Source organism: Peromyscus eremicus, chromosome 1 (genome assembly GCF_949786415.1).
Source record: "Peromyscus eremicus chromosome 1, PerEre_H2_v1, whole genome shotgun sequence".
Classification (NCBI taxonomy): Eukaryota; Metazoa; Chordata; class Mammalia; order Rodentia; family Cricetidae; genus Peromyscus; species Peromyscus eremicus.
In genome coordinates, this window is record NC_081416.1 from 76344673 (window position 1) to 76361267 (window position 16595).

The 16595-nt window shown below is 50.8% G+C and overlaps 1 protein-coding gene across 6 annotated transcripts; it reads left to right on the top strand.

Annotated features, from left to right (window-relative positions):
* Positions 1-7155: 7155 nt before the first annotated feature.
* On the top strand, positions 7156-15641 carry Sh2b1 (SH2B adaptor protein 1). Of its 6 annotated transcripts, none has more exons than XM_059267105.1 (10): positions 7460-7589; positions 9525-10555; positions 10844-10945; positions 11127-11218; positions 11328-11503; positions 13342-13545; positions 13682-13893; positions 14010-14178; positions 14602-14701; positions 14864-14992. In XM_059267105.1, the coding sequence occupies exons 2-10, from the start codon at positions 9614-9616 to the stop codon at positions 14880-14882; spliced, it is 2016 nt and encodes a 671-aa protein (XP_059123088.1). In that variant the 5' UTR covers positions 7460-7589; positions 9525-9613; the 3' UTR covers positions 14883-14992. The 6 variants fall into 6 exon arrangements, with proteins under 6 accessions (XP_059123074.1, XP_059123088.1, XP_059123068.1 ...); XM_059267085.1 differs by having other exon boundaries at positions 14010-14231; positions 14864-14977; XM_059267091.1 differs by lacking the exons at positions 7460-7589; positions 14602-14701 and adding an exon at positions 7156-7387 and having other exon boundaries at positions 14864-15641.
* Positions 15642-16595: the final 954 nt, after the last annotated feature.

Consider the following 16595-nt stretch of genomic DNA (forward strand, 5'->3'; position numbering starts at 1 on the left):
TCCAGGACAGGCACCAAAACTACATGGAGAAACCCTGTCTCAAACAAACAAACAAACAAACAAACAAACAAACAAACAAAAAAGAATTAGATTCAACACTTTGGACTCACCAAAATAGGATAGATAATGGAGTATTTTCTCTGAATTTGCTGGACATTGTTAATGTCATTCTTGACTATATATATTATATATAGTTATTGTACTTATTGTATATAGTTTTTCTTATATTAATTATAACCTTCCTTTATTGTTTTAGACAAAAAAGGGGAAATGTGGTGATATTTGTAATCTAAAAAAATAAAGCTTGCCTGAAGATCAGAGGACAGAGCCAGCCACAGAGTTAAACAGAGGCCAGGCAGTGGTAGCACACACCTTTAATCCTAGCACTCAGGAGGCAGAGAGCCATCTGGATCTTTGTGAGTTCCTGGGCTACATGAGATTGATCCAGTCTAGGGGAGGAACAGAGCCACGCAGTGATGGCACACACCTTTAACCCCAGTATTTGGGAAGCACACACACCATTAATCCCAGCACAAGGAAGGTTGAGATAGGAAGTGATGGCTGGGTGGAGAAAGGCATATAAGGCCTGAGGAGACAGGAACTGGAGGGCCTTTCCGGCTGAGGACTCAGGGACATTCAATCTGAGGATTCATGGAAACAGGATCAGCTGAGGAGTTGGTGAGGTGAGAAGTGGCTGTGGCTTGTTCCTTTTTCTCTCTGATCTTTGAGCATTTCCCCCAATATCTGGCTCCAAGTTTTTATTATAAGACCATTTAGGATTTGTGCAACAGTTATGGATCACTATTTTGCTCAAGATGACCCTTTCTCAAGGCCCAAGAAGAAATCCTAACAAGACTGGTTCAGTTTTTGTGGTTCAACCATATATGGTGGCACACACCTGTAATCCCAGCATTACAAAGGCCAGGCAAGAGGACTGCTACTCTGAGTCAGCCTGGACTATAGAATGAGACCTTGTCTCAAGAAAACAAGCAAAGTCATGGGTAAGGGTAAAATGAGGAGCGTCTTTCTAGAGCAGATTTCTTACATGGAAGAGGAGGATTCATCAGGTGGTTTGAGCCAGGATTGCCTGTTCTTTGCAGCCAAATATATCGTAACATACTTTTTTTTGATACTTTCTTTCACTGTTGTCCTTGTTTTGTTTTGTTTTTGAATCAAGGTCTCTCTTAGCTGTCCTGGAGCTCACTCTGTAAACCAGACTGTCCTCGGACTCACAGACATCCACCTGCCTCTGACTCCCAAGTGCTGGGATTACAGGCGTGTGCCACCACAGCCCAGCTCATACCTTCTTCTTCTTCTTCTTCTTCTTCTTCTTCTTCTTCTTCTTCTTCTTCTTCTTCTTCTTCTTCTTCTTTTTGATTTATTTATTTATTATGTATACAGAAGAGGGTGCCAGATCTCATTACAGATGATTGTGAGCCACCATGTGGGTGCTGGGAATTGAACTCAGGACCTCTGGAAGAGCAGTCAGTGCTCTTAACCTCTGAGCCATCTCTCCAGCCCTCATACCTTCTTCTTATAGCACTTGATACTGAAGCTTATTTCCATTTTCCGTTTCTGTTTGAGGGCAACATGAGTGGGTTTCTATTTACATCTCTAGTCTATGCACCTGGCCATAGAAGACCTCTGAGTGTTCACATTGGAACTGTTAGTGAGTCTGCCCCACAGAGGGACCAGCATCCTTGGTCTTACAGAATTAACATGTGCAAAACAGGACTCTTGTTTTTCTCACACTCTTATACATTAGAATAATGGAAAGCCTACTTTCTCCTCCCTTTACCTCACATCCACATCTAACCTGCTGCCTGTTCTGCTGCGTCTGACTTTTATATGGATCAGGTTAGCCTCAAACTCATAGAGACCCACCTGCCTCTGCCTCCCGAGTGCTGGGATTAAAGCTGTGTGCATCATGCCTGCCTGACATTTATTTTTATGAGTATAGGTTTTGCCTGTATGTCTGTCTGTACTATGGACATGCCTCATGCTCAAAGAGGCCAGAAGAGGATGTTAGATCCCCTGGAACTGGATTTACAGACAGTTTTAAGCAGTCATGTGAGTACTGGGAATTGAACTCAGCTCTTCTGGAAGAGCAGAAAGTGCTCTTAACCACTGAGTAATCTCTCCAGCCCTCATTTTATTTATTTTGGAGAAAAGGTCTCACTATATAGTCCAAGTTGACCTAAAAGTCACTATGTAGCCCAGGCTAGCCTCAAACTTACCTTGATCTTTCTGTATCAGCCTCCCAAGTGCTGGAATTACTGGTGTGAGCCATCATACTTGGCTCAAATTTTATTACGCATGCTCCTGGAGGCCTTTCCCATAACACAAGGGCTGAGGAATTGACATCTAAATACCTAGAGTTGGGCTGGCAAGATGGCTTCGCTAGTAAAGGTGCCAACTGCCAAGCCTGACAACCTGAGTTTAATCCTCAGGGCCCACATGGTGCAAGGAGAGAACTGACTCCAGCAAGTTCTCTGATGCCTATGGAGCCTGTGCTCACACACTCTAAACAAATGTAATTTCTTAGAAAACTAAATCTCAACCTAGAGGTGGTGGTGCATGTCTGTAATCCCAGCACTTGAGAAGCAGAAACAGGTGGAGTTGTAGGCCAGCCTGGTCTACAGAGTGAGTTCCAGGACAGCCAGGACTACACAGAGAAACCTTGTCTCGAAAAAACAAAAACAAAAATAAATCTCATGTACTTGCCTGTTTTGTTTTTATTTAAAAATTTATTTGTCTGACATGGTGTTGAACACCTTTAATCTCAGCACTCAGGTGGCAGAGGTAGGCAGATTTCTGTAAGGTTAAGGCTAGCCTGGTTTACATAGTTAGTTCTAGGTCAGACAGTGACCTATGTAGAACAGACTACATAGTGAGACCCCATCTCAAAAAGAAAACTCACAGCCAGGGCTGGAGAGATGGCTCAGAGGTTAAGAGCATTGGCTGCTATTTCAGAGGTCTTGAGTTCAATTCCCAGTAACCACATGATGGCTCACAACTATCGATAATAAGATCTGGTGCCCTCTTCTGGCATGCAGGTGTATATGCAGATAGAACAGTGTATACATAATAAATAAATCTTAACACACACACACACACACACACACACACACACACACACACACACCAAAAACAAACCAACCAGCCATCTGCTTGCCTCTGTCTCTGCTGGGATTAGAGATGTGTACCATCACACATGGCTGTTTAGTTTTTCAATATTTATTTTATGTGTATATGTATGTGTGCCCATGTGTATGTACATAGAACTGGAATTGCTGTAGAACTGGTCGTGAGCCACCTTGTGGATGCTTGGAATTGAACCCAAGTCCTCTGCAAGAAAAGCAACTACTCGATTTTTGAGCCATCTTTCCAGCCTTATTTATTTAGCTATTTTTGTTGTTGTTGTTGTTGTTGTTTGGTTTGTTTTTGTCAAGACAGGGTTTCTCTGTGTAGCTCTGGCTATCTGGAACTCGCTCTGTAGACCAGGTTGGCCTCAAACTCACAGAGAGGTTGCCTCTGTAGACCAGGTTGGCCTTAAACTCACAGAGAGGCTGCCTCTGCCTCCTGAGTGCTGGATTAAAGGTGTGAGCCACCAAACCATCTAATTTAGTTAGTTTCTTTTTAAAATTTGTTTATTTTTATTTTATGTGCATTGGTGTTTTGCATGTACATCTGTGTGTGAGGGTGCCAGATCACCTGGAACTGGACTTACAGACAATTGTGAGCTGTTATACAGGTACTAGGGGATTGAACCTGGGTGCTCTGAAAGAGCAGCCAGTGCTCTTAACTGCTGAGACATCTCCCCAGCCTCCTAATTTAGTTAGTTTTGAGATGGTCTTACTATGGACCTCCGGTTGACCCAGAAATTTCTGTGTGCTCAGGTCGGCCTCTAACTCACAGAGACCTAACTGCCTCTGCCTCCAGAATTCCAGGATTAAAGCTGTATGCCACTATGCCTGGCTTTACTTTTTGAAAACAGGGTTTCACTGTGTAGCCCTGGCTGGCCTCAGACTCACTCGTTTCTTTCTATACCAGCCTCCCCAGAGCCAGGATAAGAGGCATGAGTCATCTTGCCTGGCTCAATTTATATTATTCGTGTATTTTGAGGGACACAGTCATGCTACTGGAGCCTCTGCCTTAGCATAAGGGCCCAGAAATGGACACCTTCCAGGGCAGCCTTGGGTCTGTGGCTCAGGGAGGTTGATTTGTAAAAGGCCTAGCTCTCCTATGGCTGGACAGATCTGAGGAAGAATTGATATCCTATATTCTCTTATGGGAAGCAAATCAACTATCCACTCACTGGTACCTCATGCTTACCTGGCTCCCTCCTGGTTTCTTCTAGTAGCATTTTTTTTCTTGGGGGGGGGGTCTCATTTGCCCCTCTTCCTCTTTCAACAAATCAGACAGATCTCATCTCGAATGTTCCTGGGAAACAGGACCCAGCTCTTTCTTCTCCTTCTGTGACTACCTGTTAAACGTTTCCTGTTCTACAGAGGCCCTAGGTCCAGTCTCTTTCATGTCCAATGTCTGATCACCACACTACTTTGTGCAACTCCGACTGGGACCCCATCACTAGTAGACAGCTCCATTTAGTTACAGAAGGACTACTCCTGACTTATAGAGTAGCCCTAACCACAGGTAACTATATTTTGTTTCCAGTTTTTTGTTTTTGTTTCAGGGTCTCGCCAATATAAAAAAACAAAAACAAAAACAAAAACAAAAAAACCACTTCAGTTTATTGATCACACCAACCAAGCCTGTGACCAAATGACTATAATATCAGACTATTTCAGTCATTTTGGAAATTTAATTGGGTGTTGGGAGTAACTTAAGATATCTAGTATGTTCCAGGCCCTGAGTTTTACCTCCTGGCACCCCCTACAAAAGGCTAGACAGTTTAGACACAACGTAACTAAACAACATCCAAATTGATCAATAGTCCTTTGCCCTTCTGTATTCTTGAACCACGTGTCCTGGATGATGGATAGGTAAGCTACTGGGAGTGAGAGAGGATATGGGCGGCCGACCACAGGAAAGGGATCCCTTCATTTGCTCTTCCTTTGAAGTGGTTAAGAGTTAGATAATGCTGTAATGAAGACCTCAACAAAGGTCTCTGTGAGCTGATGCTATGGGTTACAGCCTGGGTGATTTAAGACTGGCTAAGCCATGGGCTGGAGAGAAAGTTCAGCAGTTAAGAGCACTTGCTGCTCTTGCAGAGGACCCAGGTTTGATTACTGGAACCCACATGTTGGTTCAAATCCATGAGTAACTCCAGTTCCTGGGGATCTGATGTCCTTTTTTGGTCTCTGAGGGCACTGTACGTGTATGCAGATAAACCACACATATACATAACAACAATTTTTAAAAATTTTTTAAAAACAAAAGACTGATTTGCTTTTTTTAAAAAACAAAAGCCATGCGGGGGTGGGGGAGGCAGAGGCAGGTGGATCTCTGTGAGTTCAAGGCAGGTCTGGTTGACAGACCAAGTTCTAGCACAGCCAGGGTTATAAAGAGAAACCCCGTCTCGAAAAAACAAACAAATGAAACAAACAAACAAACAACAAAGGAGGAGGAGGAGGAGGAGAAGAGCCCCCAAACTTGCTTTTTCTTTCTAAGTTTTTCTAACTCCATGGGGGTGGGGTGGCACCCTTAAACAAACTTTTTTTTTTTTTTTTGGTGCATTGGTGTTTTGCTTGCAGTATATCTGTGTGAGCGAGTCAGAGCCCCTAGAATTGGAGTTACAGACAGTTGTGAGCTGCCATGTGGGTGGTACGAATTGAACCTGGGTACTTCGGAAGAGCAACTGGTACTCTTAGCCACTGAGCCATCTCTCTAGCTCCTATGACAAACATTCTTTATGTGAGACAAGTCATTTATCCATCTCCATATTCTGGGTCACTGGCCTCTGGGTTCCAGGATGGCACTTGAGTTAGCCAGCTAGCTGACTCTGGAAATTTTAAATTATTTTTTTCAAGACAGAGTTTCTCTCTGTAGCCCTGACTGTCCCAAAACTCGATCTATAGACCAGGCTGGCCTCCAACTCAGTGATCCACCTGCCCTTGCCTCCCAAGTGCTGAGATTAAAGGTATGGGCCACCACTGCCCTGCTTAATTTTTTTTAATTAATATTATTTATTTTAGTTTATGTGTGTGTTTTTCCTGCCTGTGTATCCCTGTGGAGGTCAGAAGAGGGCATTGGATCCCCTGGAACTGGAGTTACAGTGAGTTCTGAACCACCATGTGGGTGCTGGGAACTGAACCTGGGTTCTCTTCCCAGTCCCGTAATTTAAATTTAAATTTTATTATTACTATTGTGTATATGTGTATATGATGGGGGGGGGCACAAGCATGTGCGGCATGTTGGAGGTCAGAAGACAACTCTTTCCATAGTGGGTTCTGGGGATGGAACTCTGGTCATGAGGCTTGCATAGCAAACTCAAGCACTTTTACCCCCTGAGTCATCTCACTAGCCTGGTTCTGGATATTTTATTGGCGGTCTCAGAAAAGAGGGATGCTCCTTCCACTGAGTTACTAATCTATTAGAACTTATTTAAATATGGACAAAAAGCTATCTTGCCACCAAGAGACAAGAGCCCGTCTGTGGGTGAAGGCAAATGCACGAGAAAAGTATAACCACAGATGGTGAGCTACAGATGAGCAGTATCTTCTGGCTCCGGTCAACAATCGCAATTTACTCTGGCCTTTTCAATTACTTAAGCCGTAGTGAATGAAGCTGGATCAATGCGAGCCTGAATTGCTAGAGGATATTTGTGCGCAAGGTTTCAACGGCGTTTTGTACCTTCTGTTCTTCATCCCTGTAACTTGCCTAGAAGCCTCTCTTAATCTTCGAGTTCTATATCCATGTACCTCCTGATGTCCCCCAAGCATGTCCGAAACTGACCTCGCTATTGCTGCCCCATCTTTAGTTCCTGTCTAAGGTAGAGCCCTCCGGGACCACCCTGTCCCTTTCCTCGGAAAAGCCAAGGTCGTAAGTTCAGGCTCCACCCGCTCATTCGGCTTCCCAAGGTCACCGATCCTTCGCTCGCCCAACTAACTCCCCGGGGGCGGTGTCCGTGTCCCCCTCCGTGCAGGGCCAGGCGCTCTAGGCTGCAGCCAGCTCTTCAAAGAGCTTTATCATCTCGCTGATTTCCCGGACTGGGCGGCTTCTCTCTCCGCTCAGGTGCCTTCTCTATGGTTGACTCCTCGCCTTTGTCTCGAATTCGCTTCGGAGGACGCTCGTCTGGGACCCAACTCCTTCCCACAGTTGTCTCAGTGGTCCCTTTTAGGTACAACTGCAGAAGCCACGGGAGTTCAGTGAGACTCCCGCCAGCCTAGCTCCAGAAAGCTCCGCGCGGAGAACGATGGCGGAAGTGAGTACGAAGGTGCCCTCCCTCTTACTTTTCTTCTCTATGGTCGCTTCCTTCCGCGTCGAGAAAACCCGTCCTGGCGCCTGCGCAGAGGCGCGTGCTGGGAGCTCGTCGCGGAGGCGGGGGGCACAGGGAGCGGGAGCTGCCGCCGCCGCAGCTGCCGCCGCCGCCGCCGCCGGAGCTGAGCGCGGGGACCGAGATGCAGGTGGGACCGGAACCGGAACCCCCCTCTTTAAGTGCCTCTATCCTCTCCGGGACTCGATCCTGGCGTCTGGGGAGCCTGGGCGGGGGTGGGTGTGAGAGCTCGGGGCTGGAGGGGTGCTTGGCTCCCGAGAGGGCAGCAGATAGGGCTGGTCCCCCGGAGGCTCGGGCCTCGGGGCATGTGGAGGGTGTCCAGCGATTAGGATCGGGTCCGAGTGATTGGCCACGGGGCCTGGAGGGTCCGAACCTGGAGCGCAGCCTGCACCCTCCACCACCCGCCCTTCTGGAATGTCAGAACTAAGCCAAGAGGCAGGTGCACCGGGAAATTGTGACTGAGCCTTCTTGGCAGAAGAGAAACTGAGTCACCAATCCAGGAACCGCAGGGTCAGCGGGCCTGAAGGGGGCTGGGTCGGCCAGTGGTGCTGAGGGCTGGGTGGGCCTGTGTGAGCCGAGGTAGCCTCTGGCTGGGGACCATCTCTGCTGTGTGCCTGTACCTCTTGGCCGGGTTCCCCTGTGCTCTGTGACTCCCGCATCTCCTGGCAGCGTCTCCATGGTTTGGAGTTGTCCCTGTGGTTGGGGCCATCGGAGGGTGTAGGGCTTAGGCTGAGGAGGAAGGGGAGGCGGGTCTCTGACTTACAGCCGGGTTGTAGGTTTGATGAGGAGGCTGACATCACTGATAGTGTGGGGAGACTTTCCTGAGCTGTCCTGGGCATTCACCTTGCCTTGTATCGTAGGGCAGGACCACTCACCAAAGAGCTGCTGTTTGTAAATTACATGCCGAGCTCTGACACTTTCTAATTGTGACTTAGAGTTGTGACACCATCAGAAGCTCTTCTCTCTGGTCTCTCTTAGAGCAAGAGCAGACAGGACCCCATAATACTATTCTCCCCCATGTAAATAGTGAAGATGGCAGTCATGTCTTGTGTGCTTACTTTGTGTCAAGCACAGACATGTACCTTGTCATTTCATTTTTCCTGACAACTGTAGCAGGTAGAGATTGTTAACTGTGTTTCACAGACACAAAAGCTGGGCTCACACAGCTAACAGGTGGGCTGAGCTGGGGCTTTGGTCCAAGTCTCACAGGCTTTAGGGCATACTCCCCAGGGAGAGAGAAGTCTTGAGCCCTAGCTCCTTGTGATGTCTTACTTATGTGGCCAGTAAAGACTTGCCCTGACCCAGCACACCATCTCCTTTTCTCTAGGGCTGCTCCAGTCAGCCCTAGACAAAAGGGGGCAACCCAGAGATTGGTCTTTGGCCAATCTCCACACGGGGCTTAAGTGCTGGGTTGAAAAATCAGCTTCTAAGACAGCTGATCCTTCAGTCCATCATCCTCTCATCGGGCCTATGAAGCAAGGGCTCTAAACTCTGTAATCCCGTCACCCTTTTGGCCCCCTGAGACCAGAGCAGTAGGAGCTGTGGTTGAGGCTGGTCCAGCCAGTCCCTGGAGACTAGAACTATGCAGTGGAAAACACAGTAGACTCTGAATTCTGGAATTTGTTTGAAATCTCTGCTTCCTATCCGAAGAAGTTATTAAGTTTTCTAAGGAAAGGTAAAATGACCTATGGAACCCACTGGAATGGCCTATGGAAAGAATATGGAAAGTGTGTGGTACTTAGGAAGGCTTTGCTTTGAGAAGGGACAGTGATGGTCTGGAAGAGTCCTCTGTGGCGTAAGATGCTTCGAGGCCCCCTCTCTCCTGGATCCCACACAGGGAGAGCAGCTGCAAAGGCAGAGGAAAGATGCAGTGTGAACACTGGCCGGGCATCCCTATCCCTGCGGTCTATGTGGGGTGTGGATCTTGAAGAGGGCAAAGCAGTTCAGTTCTCTTCCCCTGGTGCCCCTGAGGGATCTGGATGGGAGTCCCTGGCTTGGTCTGGGACACACCCCAGTCTCCCCTCTGCAGTGACTTGATGTGTATACCTCTTTCTTCCTCCCACAGCTGTTGCCGCTCACCCCGTGTCTTCTGGCCGCTTCCTTCTTTGCTGCCCCTCCTCACAGGCTCCCCCTGTCCTCCTCCTGGGGCCCATCATGAATGGTGCCCCTTCCCCAGAGGATGGGGCCTTCCCTTCTCCGCCAGCACTGCCACCACCCCCTCCCCCAAGTTGGCAAGAGTTCTGTGAGTCCCATGCGAGGGCTGCTGCCCTGGATCTTGCCCGCCGTTTTCGCCTCTACCTGGCCTCGCACCCACAATATGCAGAGCCTGGAGCAGAAGCTGCCTTTTCGGGCCGTTTTGCTGAGCTGTTTCTGCAGCACTTCGAAGCTGAGGTGGCCCGGGCCTCAGGCTCACTCTCCCCACCTGTCTTGGCCCCACTGAGCCCTGGTGTGGAGATTGCACCACCACATGACTTGTCCCTTGAAAGCTGCAGGGTGGGTGGGCCCCTGGCTGTGCTGGGCCCATCTCGCTCTTCTGAGGACCTAGCTGGCCCCCTTCCTTCCTCAGTCTCTTCCTCCTCTACAACGTCCTCAAAGCCGAAGCTCAAGAAACGCTTTTCCCTCCGTTCAGTGGGTCGCTCAGTCAGAGGTTCTGTACGAGGCATCCTGCAGTGGCGGGGGGCCGTTGACTCTTCCTCCCCAGCTGGGCCTCTGGAGACCACATCGGGCCCTCCAGTTCTAGGTGGAAACAGCAACTCCAACTCCTCTGGTGGTGCCGGGACAGTTGGTAGGGGATTGGCTAGTGATGGCACATCCCCTGGGGAGAGATGGACTCACCGCTTTGAGAGGCTGAGACTGAGTCGTGGAGGGGGAACCCTGAAGGACGGAGCAGGGATGGTGCAGAGAGAAGAGTTGCTCAGTTTCATGGGGGCTGAAGAGGCTGCCCCTGACCCAGCAGGAGTGGGTCGTGGAGGAGGGGCGGCTGGGCTGACCTCAGCGGGGGGAGGGCAGCCTCAGTGGCAGAAGTGTCGCCTGCTGCTCCGAAGTGAAGGAGAAGGAGGAGGAGGAAGTCGCTTGGAGTTCTTCGTACCACCCAAGGTGAGCCCACAGGAGGGGGTAGCTGGAAGTGACAGCGGCTGAAGAGGTAGTGCAGCCCTGTAAGACAGCCCTTGTACGCAGTGTTGGTGTCTGGGTTCAGCGCTTGCTGTGGGCTTTCATTTGCCATTGACTATGAGACCAAAGAGCTATTCCTGTTTCATCTCACCTAGGAAGGAAAGGGGGAAGGAGGGAGGGAGGGACGGAGGGACGGACGGACGGACGGACGGACAGACAGACAGCTGGTCCTGGCACACCAAAGGACTGATTCGTACTCCCTTTCCCACCTAGGCATCCCGGCCCAGACTCAGCATCCCCTGTTCCACCATCACTGATGTCCGCACAGCCACGGCCCTAGAGATGCCTGACAGGGAGAACACGTTTGTGGTTAAGGTAGGAGCTCCAGGCTCTGCCCCCAGAGAGTGCCTCTGCTTGAGAGAATGCGCTTGATAGATTTAGGCAGCAGGATGAGTATATGTCGGGACAGGCTTAGAGTCTGTCCCTGGGGCTGTTGGGTATGGCCTGTAGGCCTGGTACCCCGTCTTGGCTGAAGCCCAGCCTCTTGGCCCTGTAGGTGGAAGGCCCTTCAGAGTACATTCTGGAGACAACTGATGCACTTCATGTGAAGGCCTGGGTATCTGACATCCAGGAGTGCCTAAGCCCAGGGTAAGAAGCTTGCCTCTGTTCTTGAGGGGATCTGGAGGCGGGTGGGGAGCAGCCTTGGGTCTTTCTCCTGGTGATTTTCTCCCCAGCACCATTCTCCCTGTCTTTGTAGACCCTGCCCTGCTATCAGCCCCCGTCCCATGACCCTTCCCCTGGCCCCTGGGACCTCCTTCCTCACAAAGGATAACACAGACAGCCTGGAGTTGCCCTGCCTGAACCATTCAGAGAGTCTGCCCAGCCAGGACCTGCTGCTGGGACCCAGCGAGAGTAACGACCGCCTGTCGCAGGGTAAGGTAGAACCTTCCAGAGCTGCTGGGCCAGGTTCTTATCCCTAGCTGCTCTACCTACAATCTGCTGATTGCTTGTTTTTGTCTCTGAACATACCATGTGCTCTTAGGTCACGGCTTGCTGTTTAGAATCCTTACTGTCGCCACCCTGCATGGGCTCCACCAAACTCCTATCGAACCTTTCACCTCAGCCCTGTTACTTTTTCTGTACGCCTATAGAATATCACTGTGTGTGGAATAGTTCTCTTCTGCGAGCTTCCAGAGTTTGTGTGGACATCTTTGTTTAGTCTTGTCATGCATCTCAGCATATGTCAGTAGCCTTTGCACTTTTTCTTTTGGTCTGACGTACCACTCATATACTGAGAAAGATACATGTCTGTCTGGCCCGACTCTCCTTCTAGCCTCTGCTTCCACTCTGCCCTTTTCTCCTGACCCTTGGTTCTGAGTTTGAGCTTCACAGTGCCTGGTGTACAGGCTGCATTTCAATCAACAGAAGAGCTTTCCCAGACTGGGATTGTTAGAGCGAGCCTAGACCTTACATCAGATTGCAAGTAGCCAAGACCACAGGGAGGAAATGGATTTCCTGAGGTTTCTGACAAAGATGGGCTATGCTAACCTAGTTCCTGCCATGCCTGTTTTCTAAGCGGTGTGGTGATATGTCTACTGGCCTAGGCCTGAGGTTTGACAGATGTTCAGTCAGGCCCTCGTATATCACTAGCTGCATGCTAGGCTCTGAGGTGGATAGGGAACTCAGATGTTTCAGATGGCTCCTTGGTCTCCTTGGGTTCACTGTTGTTGAATTGGTAAGACATTATTCCCAATAAAAAGCAGGTCTCCAAAATGGGGTTCTGCTTAGTGTCCTCTGAGCAGCCCAAGCAGGGAGCATCTTGGGAACTCAGGAGGAAGGGAACAGGGGAGATAGGATAGACAGAATGCTGCACAGAGGAGGGAAGAGAGTGGCTTCAGGGAGGCCAGGGCCCTCGCCGACCCTGCCGACCCTGCCGACCCTGCGGTAGGAGTGCCAGGATGTATGGGAAGAGGGCGGGCTAGAGTGACAACGGAAGAACTCCCGCTGTGGTCAGCGTAAAGAGCCAGTCGATTTGGCCTAAAGGGTTAATAGGAAAGCGGAAGATTTGTTTTTCCTTTGTCTCTGATGATTGAACCCAGGGCCTTGCTCTCTTGGTAGGCAAACACTGAAGTCTGTTCCAGCTCTTTGTGTGCTTTAGGCTAACCTGCAAGCCTCCAGCCTTGGCCTTCTGAGTGCTTGGTACAGGAATGTACCTCCTGACAAGAATTTTTGATGGGCTTCACTTCACATTGGTGGTTTTCCTTTCTAGTCTAAACAGAGGGCTCCTTTCTCCTTTTTTGTTTTTTGAGACAGGATTATCTCTGTAGTTTTGGTGCCTGTCCTGGATCTCGCTCTGTAGACCAGGCTGGCTTCGAACTCACAGAGATCCACCTGGCTCTGCCTCTCGAGTGCTGGGATTAAAGGCGTGTGCCACTGCCGCCTGGAGAGGGCTCCTTTCTAATGTGGACATTTTTCAAGGTTTCTATCCCTCACCCCACCAACCATTGCAATAATCTTTCAGCTGTTGATTCAGAAAAGACATAGGGACATTTGGATTCTAGGACCTCCTCGAAATAACCGTGGTCCTCAGCAGTGCAAGCGGTGTAAGTCAGAACCAGAACCATCGTAAAAGTCGATCAGGGTCAGTCCTCCAGAGGTGTGTGGGGGCTGGGCACACAGGTGGACAGCCACCGGGGAGATGGCAGGAGCCCAGGCGTCTAGGAGAGGGGCCTGTGGTGGTCTCAAGTTTGTCCTCCTCCGTTTTCTTTCAGGGGCGTATGGGGGCCTCTCTGACCGGCCCTCAGCATCCTTCTCCCCTAGCTCGGCCTCCATTGCTGCCTCCCACTTTGACTCAATGGAACTGCTTCCTCCAGAATTGCCCCCTCGCATTCCCATTGAGGAGGGGCCCCCAGCAGGGACAGTTCATCCCCTCTCAACCCCCTACCCTCCCCTGGATACTCCAGAAGCAGCCACAGGTACTGGGTGCATGCATATCTGTCTTTGGTTTGTGGTCCTATATTGGAGCTGGAGGGGTCAAACCCAGGAGGAACCAGTGACCTGGCTGGGAGAAGCCTCTGACACTCTGGTTTCCCTTCTCTCTCCTTCCTCAAGGGTCCTTCCTGTTCCAGGGGGAGTCAGAGGGAGGTGAGGGGGATCAGCCCCTCTCAGGATATCCTTGGTTCCACGGCATGCTCTCTCGACTCAAGGCTGCCCAGTTAGTGCTAGAAGGAGGCACTGGCTCCCATGGTGTCTTCCTGGTACGTCAGAGTGAGACAAGACGTGGTGAATATGTCCTCACTTTCAACTTCCAGGGCAAGGCCAAGGTGAGTGGTCCTGGAGAGCTCCACTGGGCAGTGTTGGGGTGGATCTGGGAATTGCGCTGTCCGGGGAGGAGGGGTTGATAACTGGACTGGCTTCTACCTGCTCATCCTGCCTTCAGCACCTGCGGTTGTCCCTGAATGAGGAGGGTCAGTGCCGGGTCCAGCATCTGTGGTTCCAGTCCATTTTCGATATGCTCGAGCACTTCCGGGTGCACCCCATCCCTCTGGAGTCTGGAGGCTCCAGTGACGTTGTCCTTGTCAGCTATGTGCCCTCCCAGCGGCAGCAGGGTGAGCAGAGCAGGTCTGCAGGGGAGGAGGTGCCCGTGCACCCGAGAAGTGAGGTGTGTGTGCCAGGAAGACGGGGCGGGGGGTTGGAGGAGAGGCCCTGTTAGTGGGGAACAGGGCAGTCAAGGTACCTGGGCAGGGGCCTAAAAGGGACTGCAGAAGGCTGATAGGATGCAGGCAGGCAGAGGCTCCTCATGGGGCCTGCCTGGGGTAGTGGAGAGTGGGGTGGTGCATTCCCATTCCATCGGATCCTCCGCTCCATCATTGTCTGTCTCCTGGACCCATCCTCCTTGGCCTCGTCTTTGATCGTTTGGGGGTTCGTGGTCTGACCCCCTCCTTCCTCCCTTGATGTCTGATGTCCCTGTCTGATCTCTCACTTTCCCCGCCCCACCATCCCATCTGTCCCCACGTTGCCCCTCCCCCCAGGCCGGGAGCAGGCTGGGAGCCATGCAGGGGTGTGTGAGGGCGACCGGTGCTACCCCGATGCCTCCTCCACCCTCCTGCCCTTCGGAGCGAGTGACTGTGTGTAAGTGTGGTCCTCTCACCACCGCCCATGATCCATCTTCCATGGAGGGGGGTTACTCAGGAGACGGGATATGGGGGAGATAGCACATGGCTCCTTGGGGAGGCCAGCACAAGATCACACTTCCTTCCACAATCAACGTGTCTTCTTACCATTCCTGTCCAGAACGGAACACCTCCCGTGACCCAACCCAGCCCCCTGAACCCCCTCCATGGACAGATACCCCACATCCTGGGGCAGAAGAGGCGTCGGGGGCGCCAGAAGTGGCGGCCACCACAGCCGCAGCAGCCAAAGAGAGGCAAGAGAAAGAGAAAGCGGGCAGTGGAGGGATCCAGGAAGAGCTGGTCCCCGTGGCTGAGCTGGTCCCCATGGTTGAATTGGAAGAGGCCATAGCACCAGACACTGAGGCTCAGGGTGGTGCTGGCACTGGTGGGGACTTGGGGGTGTCCCTAATGGTGCAGCTCCAGCAGCTACCACTAGGGGGCAACGGAGAAGAAGGGGGCCACCCCCGAGCCATTAATAACCAGTACTCCTTTGTGTGAGATACCTGCCCACCCTCCATTTTCCTGCTCCTGGCCTTAAGTTATGAGACTGGGCTGGGTAGGGACACCGAGGAAAGTGGGAGTCCCCTCCCCACATGCTTCCTGACCCTTGTCAGCCAAGGGCATGTATGTTGGTACAAGTAGAGGTTCAAGAGCCCTGTTAAGTCCCCAGTTACTACACTACAGGTGCCCTTGCCTCGAGGCCAAGGACTTGGGCTCCATTACCTCCCTGAGGGGCTCTTATGGTCAGCCCCATCCTTGGGGGCTACTTCCCCACTAATAACCCCCCAACCCAAGCAAGGGTGAGGGGGAAGGGCTGTCAGTTATATTAAGGTTGTTGTTGTTGTTTTAAACAAAATGGAAAAGCATAAATAAATAAAGGGTTTATCTTAGTTCCATCACGATGGCTGTGGCTAGTGTTTGGAGTGGGCTTGGGACGGCAGATAAGTCTGTCTCGGGTGGTTAAAGCTGTTTTCTGAGCTCAGAGACCAAAGAGCTGGCCTGGATCCAGTCCTTTCCACCTCTAGTCCAAGGCCTTCGGAGTCACCTCTCCTCCGAGTCCACTGGGTTGCTGAGTATTGAAATGCAGAACTCAGCCGTGCTTCTTGGGGGTTCCAGCATGTTTGGTTTTTCAGGGTGAGGGTTTCTTTGAAGACAGTGTCTTATGTAAGCAGAACGTGTGACCCTCCCGCCTCAGCCTCCTGTGTGCTGAAGGGATTATACTGCTACACCCTGCCAGCTTGCTCTTCTAATGGGACAAGACACTGAAAGATGGGATCATGATCTCCAAAGGCCTTTGCTTTGCTGAACTTTCTGAGTGAGCTTCTTATCCTAGGAAGAAAGTAGGCAGGAGATGCTAGAGTTAGAGTTGGAGGAGACTTACTGTAGCAGTCCAGGTCTGACTGCAGAGGGGCCCAAGGCCAGGCTAATTGTCCCTTTGTCAGAGACTGGATGACAGTACTAGCTCCAAGTCCTGGTGCTGCCTCTCATTTGCTATATGGAATTAGGGCAAGGCAAGCAACTCTGTGAAATGTGAAATTCCATCTTAGTTGGTGCTCCTGACATGATTTGGCTAAATGTTTCTCTGTCTGAGTTTATACACATGTCTCAAGGCTTCCCTTGAAAGTCACAAGTTCCAAGCCGGGCAGTGGTGGCACACACATTTAATCCCAGCACTTGGGAGACAGAGGCAGGTGGATCTCTGAGTTCGAGGGCAGCCTGGTCTACAGAGTGAGTTCTGGGACAGCCAGGACTACACAGAGAAACCCTGTTCAAAAAACCAAAAAAGAAAAAAAGAACCAAAATCGCAAGTTGCAGTTGTCTGGGTCCAGCTCCTACACCTTGCCCATCCTACC